This window comes from Echiichthys vipera (genome assembly GCF_963691815.1).
Source record: "Echiichthys vipera genome assembly, chromosome: 4".
NCBI classification, from domain to species: domain Eukaryota; kingdom Metazoa; phylum Chordata; class Actinopteri; order Perciformes; family Trachinidae; genus Echiichthys; species Echiichthys vipera.
The window spans coordinates 34,776,351-34,784,604 of NC_139829.1; the positions used below are offsets into that span (position 1 = coordinate 34,776,351).

The 8,254-nt window shown below is 50.0% G+C and overlaps 1 protein-coding gene across 1 annotated transcript; it reads right to left on the reverse strand.

Moving 5' to 3' along the window:
* Positions 1–213: 213 nt before the first annotated feature.
* On the reverse strand, positions 214–7,315 carry spinb (spindlin b). The gene is made up of 6 exons (XM_083912005.1): positions 7,245–7,315; positions 4,403–4,753; positions 4,060–4,108; positions 3,738–3,988; positions 2,422–2,655; positions 214–1,696 (listed from the first exon to the last, which is right to left on the reverse strand). The coding sequence occupies exons 2-6, from the start codon at positions 4,455–4,457 to the stop codon at positions 1,497–1,499; spliced, it is 789 nt and encodes a 262-aa protein (XP_083768131.1). The 5' UTR covers positions 4,458–4,753; positions 7,245–7,315; the 3' UTR covers positions 214–1,496.
* Positions 7,316–8,254: the final 939 nt, after the last annotated feature.

Sequence of the window (8,254 nt, forward strand, 5' to 3'; positions counted from 1 at the left end):
TCCTGAATAATTAACGTCTTTATTAATTTACATTAATAAACAATTATTCTGCTTACAACTACGTGATAAACCATTCGTTACATGTTTATTTAATGATTATAAATGTTAATTATTATCATAAAGACAAACAGAACCTTATTTAAACTGTTATTTAATATTTACAACCAACATATAAACATGTAATAAACGTTTATAACACACTTTAATGCAGCTGAAATATTGTTTATTAAACAACTATAATTGGTTATTTTTGTGTTTTCTCTGTAGAAATTTGAATTGTTAACAAATACTGAACATTTTTAAACACGTAAAGTATTTTTTTAACTGTGTTTTAAACCAAACAAACGCGATAAACGGTAAACGGCGATTTAAACACTTTAAATAAGCAGCTGCAGATTTAAGTTTTAGCTAACAGCCAAACGTCCTCCTGTCGTTTGAGGAGAACATTAATAACTTTAAAATGTTCTCGTTCGTGCTTACGACAGCGTTAAACGTGTTATTAAGCGTTTATTACATGTTTAAATGTTTATACACGATTATAAAAAACACCCTGGACATCAGATCACCGTAAAAACACCGATCCTCCCCCCGGGCGCTCCGCGTGAGCCGCCGCAGGCGACCGTTAAACGAGGACAGCTGATGCAGCCAATCAACAACACACCTGAGCCTCTCACCATCTGATGCATTATGGGTAATGTAGGAGTATCAGCAAGAGGGGAAAAAGACAAATGCTAAAAGAATACAAAAAGAAAAGTGTTTTTTCCACAGCGTCCTTCACTCGTTAGTCCACTCAGCGTCTGTGTCGTCTCGTCGACCTGCGGGGAGGCGGGGCCAGTGAAACGCTTTGTGATTGGACGAGAGTTCCCTGTGTGACCACGTACACGTCTTTAAATACAGATGGAGACAGACCATGGTTCAGTTTCCGTCTTCCTGGAGTCCCGTCCCTTCATTAACCCCGACAGACCGTCCCCGTCCTCGCCCCCGCCCCACGGCGGTCTGACAGGGTTTCAGGAAAGAGGGGAAGGACGTCTTTCCGTTTATGTAAAATCGTTTCTTCCTCTCTCGGGCGAATGAGATTTGGGTCAGGGGACGTTTCTCGTTTCGTCGGGAGGATCCGGTCGAACCGAACCACGTTTGAGTTTTGTTTTATTATTTTTGACACAAATGTTCCAAAAAAACAGGTTATTCCGAACAACACGGGAGTGCTGGTCCTCTCTGCGGCGCTCGGACCGGTTTGGATGACGGGTGACTGGATTCACCTAAACACTTTGAGCTGGTTGTAGTTTTCCAGTCTTGGTTGTGGTCCCCCGGTCTCGGTGAGGGGGCGGGGCTTCCCTAACCATCTCTCTTGTGTTTAAGGCGTTTCGTAAAACAAGGAGCGAAGAATGCGAACATCGGTCTCAGGCGTCTCTGTCGTCGGTGCATGTTTGTAGTTTTTCTCGGTCGCAGGTCTCAGTAAGTCTTTTTGGGGGGTCCTGGACCGGGTTCGTCTGGTCTTAGGAGGTCTTGACCAGGTCGTAGACGTAGATGTGGAAGTCGTCGTCGAACTTGATGAAATAGACGGAGGGCTTGGCCTCCACCTGGTGGATGACCATACCCGACCGCTTCCCGCCGTCCTCTTTGGCGTACTCCACCTGTTTGCCCACCAGACTGTCGACCACCTCGCCAGGTTCCCGCTCCGTCGCCACGCTGTCGTCTGCAGAGAGAGAGAGAGAGAGAGACAGAGAGAGAGAGAGAGAGAGAGAGAGGTCACGTGGACACATTAAGTTTTAATACACGGCTCTGATCCGTCAACTACAGAATCCTGAATCCTTAAGAGGCGGGCGTTGTTCAAACGGCTGCACGCAACTGGACGGTCCTTCAACCAATCAGACCAACGACCTGGATGACCTCCATTTGTCCACCAGAGGCTTGAACCAAAAACTTGAACCAAAACCAGTCGGCAGTAAAGCAAAAACATCCTTTCTTTAGAAAGAATTGCTAAGTTTTAAGTAAACGTGGCGCCCTGGTGTGAGCTGGTGTCAGGACGTGGCGGACCTGAACTCCGCAGGTTTGAACTCGTCTCCTCAGGAATCTTTGGTCTGAATTGGACTTTACTGAGTTCTTTTACCGTGCGTTCACACCAAAAGAGATGGAGGCGATGAAAGCGTCACGCTGCCGCTCAAAACCAATGTAAATGACGCGATGACGCTTCGGGAACGGTACGTGTTCTGAGCGATGAAGCGTCCAGCGCCTCATCGTGTTTGTCGCTTGAAGTTGAAAAACTTGAACTTGTCAAGCGACATCACATGAAGCTGTGCCGCCACAGCCAATCAGCGTTGAGATTGCGACACTTTGACACGCGGACCGGAGGAGCCGAGGATCGAACCGGCGATCTTTAAAGTGAAGGACGCCCCCTTCCCCCGCCCCGCTGACACTCACTGGAGTCGGGCATGATGCGCAGGTCGCCCTCCTTGTAGTCGTCCAGCAGCTGGTACATGTACAGGACGGGGTCCTTCTCGTAGGTGATGTAGAACCAGGCGGTCATGATGGGGGCGCGGGCCAGGACCATCCCCCTCCACTCCTCCTTCGGCCCGTCCTCCGTCTCAAACATGTGCTCCACCGCCTTCCCGATCATCGTCTCCGCCAGCATCGAGTCGCTCACACGGGCCGGGGCTGAGCCAATCACAGACAGGCAGGGAGGGGGTTAACAATGACATCATCGGGGGCTCAGGGGACACTTCACTAACGGGGGGGGGGGTCTTTAGGGGGGATAGGGGGAGAATAGGGGTCTTTAAGGAGGACAGGGGGTCTTAAGGGGAGACAGGGGGAGCGCAGGGGGTGTTTAGGAAGGACAGGGGGTCTTAAGGGGGGACAGGGGTCTTTAGGATGGACAGGGGGTCTTTAGGGAGGACAGGGGGAGAATAGGGGGTCTTTAAGGGGGACAGGGGGTGTTTATGAGGGACAGGGGTCTTTAGGGGGACGGGGAGAATATGGGTTATTTGAGGACAGGGGTCTTGAGGAGGGACAGAGGGTCTTAAGGGAGGACAGGGGGACTTTAGGGAGAACAGGGGGTGTTTAGGGGGGGCAGGGGGTCTTCAGGGGGGACAGGGGGGGTTTAAGGGGGACAGGGGGTCTTAGGGAGGGACAGGGGGTCTTTAGGAGGGACAGGGGGTGTTTCAGGAGGACAGGGGGTCTTTAGGGAGGACAGGGGGTCTTTAGGGGGACAGGGGGTGTTTCAGGAGGACAGGGGGTCTTTAGGGAGGACAGGGGGTCTTTAGGGGGACAGGGGTCTTTAGGGGGACAGAGGGTCTTAAGGGAGGACGGGATGTTTAGGGGGGCAGGGGGAAGATAGGGGGTCTTCAGGGGGGACAGGGGGTGTTTAGGAGGATAGGGGTCTTTAGGAGGACAGGGGTCTTCAGGGGGGACAGGGGGTGTTTAGGAGGATAGGGGTGTTTAGGAGGATAAGCGGTCTTCAGGGGGGACAGGGGGTGTTTAGGAGGATAGGGGTGTTTAGGAGGATAAGCGGTCTTCAGGGGGGACAGGGGGTGTTTAGGAGGATAGGGGTGTTTAGGAGGATAAGCGGTCTTCAGGGGGGACAGGGGGTGTTTAGGAGGATAGGGGTGTTTAGGAGGACAGGGGTCTTCAGGGGGGACAGGGGGTGTTTAGGAGGATAGGGGTGTTTAGGAGGATAAGCGGTCTTCAGGAGGACAGGGGCACAAACAGCAGTGTGTAACAGAGGCAGGCGTGTGGCTCACCCACTCGGTCGGGCAGGACCTCCAGCCCCACCACCCGCTCGTCCCCGTACAGCTCCAGGCCGTAGATGCAGTCGAAGCCGTCGTATTTGATCAGGTAGAGGGACGGGTTCACAGGGACCTGGTCCAGGACCGTCCCCTTCCACTGGGACGACTTACTGCCCTCCTTCCAGATGTGCTGGATCCTGCAGCCCACGATGTTCCTCCGGGGCGGGGTCAGGGTCTTACTGGGACCCACACTGGTCCTCTGTTTCCTGAGGACGGACACGGACACTTAGAGACGAGGCCTCGTCACGGAAACACTCAAAATGGACGCCAGACTCACTTGTGAGGGTTCTTCTTCTTCATCATGTTCGCAGACACGCCTGAATGTCCTGACACACACACACACACACACACACACACACACACACACACACACACACACACACACACACACACACACACACACACACACACACACACACACACACACACACACACACACACACACACACACACACACACACACACACACACAATTAATGTCCTGAAACACAAATTTCAGTGTAGTAGGAGTTGTTGTTGTTGTGTTGCCGTAGTGTTGTTGTTGTGTTGCCGTAGTATTGTTGTTGTGTTGCCGTAGTATTGTTGTTGTGTTGCTGTAGTGTTGCTGTTGTGTAACTCACCCCCGTCGGGTCGGGGGGGCCGCGGGGCCCCTGGGCTCTTGAATGGGGTCTTCATTCATCCACCTGTGGGGGGGCAGCCGGCCAGGCCGCCGGTGCGGGTTAAACGCTGCGAGTCGGTCTGCGTGACGACGGGCCGGGGTCAGCGTGAGGGAGGGAGGGGTGAGGATGGAGGGAGGGGGCAGAGGGGGGGAGGAGGGGAGGGGAAGGAGGGAGGAGGTGGTGGGAGAGAAGGGGCACCAGAAATTAGCCCGGGCCCTGGACAGACTGCATACAGGCCGGGTACAGACTAACGCCTGGAGACTGAGGCGCTGACGCCGCTGATGGACGCGATGAGGAAACGGAGATTTCAGCCTGAGGAGGAAACACACGTTAGAGTCTTTAGATTTAAGTTCAGTTCAGTTTCTATTGGTTTGATCTTCAGTGACTCATCAGATTATTAGTGACGATGTTTCCTGCTGCACAAAACAGAACCTTAGGGCGCCCACCCACTGTCCCACCGTGCCCCGTGCTTTAGGGTCCTTGTCCCCCCCTCCAGGCCCGTTTGTACTCACACTACCTGGGCCTCGGAGAATGCTTCTTGCTGCCTATACGTCATCACGCCGTAACACGTCACACGCATTGATGACGTCATCGCGATGCGTCATCGCGTTTCCACAAACCACTGAGTTTTTGTGCGTCTTGTCGACTGTTTTTGAATCTTTTCATCGACCAAATCTGCAGTAAACACTCCACCTCCGCATCACACCAACGTGAACCTTTCACCGCCATTGTTTTAAATGTCCGCGCATGGTCCCTCCTTCTTTTTTCTACGTCCCAACAGGCGCACAGGAAATGACCTCAGAACCGCCGTAGGCCTCGTGCTCGTGCGCACGCTCGTGCTCGTACACGTGCGCACGCTCGTGCTCGTACACGTGCAAACGTGCTTTACTAAAGCCCACCTCTCCCAAACGGGCCGTGGACGGCAAGCGTGCCGCTCCTAGACGTGGTACGGTTGCACTCACACTGGTCAAAGGAACCAGACTTTTGAAATGTGCTGGGGCACGGTACGGAGGCACAGTGGGAGGGTGCCCTGAGGTTCCTTTCTCCATCGTCTCCGTCTGAACAGAACGTCAGCTTGACTCATAACCACACGGTGCAGCGGAGACGAACCTCCTGATGACCCGGTTTGATGTCTGACACAAACGCTTCAGCGATGAAACAACCACAGAGCAGAAACCACAACAACTGCAGCAGCACACAGACCTGCTGCAGGATGCACACATGCAGCGCTGCAACACACACACACACACACACACACACACCACAGCTGCACACACACACCGGGTTACTCTGTTCCACGGGAACACGGCGCTCTGCAGGTTCTGTTCTGCAGAAGGTCACCCTGTCTGCAGCACACCTGCTACATCAACTGTTGGAACGCCGACATTTTGTTTTGACGACAACATTTTTGCGTCTGTTTTGAGTCGTTTTGTTTGTTTTGACGGAACAAAACAAACAAAACGCTGCAGTGGATTAAAATGGAATTACTCTGCTAAACTACAAACACCTGGAAACTGTGACTAAGAGAACATCTGCAGGTGCTTCTGTAAATAACTGTTTATAACATAATACATATTTATGTTTGATTACGATTCATCGTTTAAGCTGAGTGAGCGGAGACGGGCAACAACCAGAGTCACTATAGGCCGAGCATTCACTCCATGGACTGAGAGAAAGGAGAGGAACGCCATTCAAACGCACGCCCACATGGCTACGCTGCTCCTTGATGCTAACATCACTTTCATCTGCACTTAGCTGGAGCGGCTAACGCTAACGGCTAACGCTAACTGTCAGTCAAACTCCTCTAATCCTTGTTTTGATGCTGTGATTTTCTGGAGGGGACGGGTTCAAACAGGCTCAAACAGACTCCGGTCTCCTGGAGCTACTGGGCCGGGTCTGACCAACCTGGCAACCCCACTGCTGGACTTCTTTTTTGTTGTTGGGACGACGATCTGGAGACACTAGATGGAGCTGTTCTGCTCATTCTACACATTCAGCCTTGATTTAATGCACTTTTGCTTTATTTCAGTGTTCGTGTGCTCTCTCAGGTAAATATCGTACTTTTTTATTGTTTTTTACCACTTCAGTACTTTAAAAGAAGTCGTAATACATAAATATTTTTAAATCGGAAAAAAGTCAGGATGAAAAAGACAAGATTTTGAGAAAGAAAGTTCTAATTCAGTAAAAAAAAGTCTGATATTCTTTAAAGAAATCGCAATATTTGAAGAAAATCATCTTCGTAGCTGGAGCCGCTAATGCTAACAGCTTACGCTAACTGTCAGGGTCCGTCCAACCTGGCAACCCGACTGCTGGACTTCTTTTTTGTTGTTGCGATGACGCTCTGGAGACTCAGGATGGAGCCGTTCTGCTCATTTAAGAGTCATTTTTCTACCTGTTTCCCTTTAGTCGTGACTTTATTGACTCCGGAGTGAACGCAGTTGTTGACACACACACATTAAAGAGTGTGTGTGTGTGTGTGTGTCAACAAAGAGCAGCTGTTTGTGCTGAGGATGAAGATGCAGAGGTCACAGCGGACCCTCCTCTTCCTCCCCCCGGACACCTCCATCGTGTTTAAACGCGCGCACTAACTGCGGCGCCGCCATCTTGCGCCATTATTTACAAAATCCGCATCAGTGCGAAAAAAAAAAAACAGGCGCAAGCGAACAAAGGGAGAGGGGGGGTCCGCGGGGGGGGGGGGGGGGACTGGCGCTAACGCAGCGGCTCTGCGCGTGAACCGGGGGCGCGCGGACCGAGGGCCCGGTCACCGGACGCTGCTGCGGGGCCGGAGCCCGCGGGGTCTTACCGGGAACAGCCGTCGGTGTCGCCGCCGCCGCAGATCCGATCAACCGCCGCCGAGGCTTCAGATTGATCCGCTCTGCCTCCGCTCGCTTCTGCGGCTGCGTCAAGGTAACGGCGCCAGCACGAGCACGGCGGAAGTCCGGCCCAGCCGCCTACAAAATAAGAGCGCGGAGTTTTGCTGCAATGTCGTTTTTGATCTTTTTTTATATATAAATATAAAATAAGATGAACCTTAATAAGTATAAATAACTAATAAATAATAATTATACTTTAATTTGCCTTCATATCCACATTACTGATGATTATCGTCAACATTTTAGCTGCAATGGGATTTTTTAAACCAATAATAATTAAATAATAATAATTATACTTTTATTTTCATTCATACTCACTCATTATATCCACATTACTGATCAATGAATCATGAAATGTCATGTGATGTTTTCTTGTTTTAACTTATATTATTTAATAATTATTATAATGGTATTTGCCTTTATAGCCACGTATTCATTATATCCACGTGTTATTGTATTGATTCATTCTTTGAATCAGTTATGGATGAATTCATTTGTTATTAATTATTAAATAATAATTTAACTAATGAATTATTCATAGGTGAATCGAGAAAATAACATCAATCAATTTAGAAAGATACTTTAAGCCGTAGCTCGACTCTAATAAATGAAAAGCTTGATAGCAGTGACCATTAAAGTGTTTTTTTAAATTCATCTATTCTATATTTATGTTTCTTGACTTTTATAGTAGTTGCATTTATTTTCTCTTGCTGTGTTTATTGTTATTACTATTATTATTATTATGTTATGTACCAAAATACCAAGGAACATTCTTTAAAAACAAAAGAACATCTCATCTCATCTTCAGCCTCTGATCCTGGATCAGGTCTCAGGGGCAGCAGCTCCAGCCTCTGATCCTGGATCAGGTCTCAGGGGCAGCAGCTCCAGCCTCTGATCCTGGATCAGGTCTCAGGGGCAGCAGCTCCAGCCTCTGATCCTG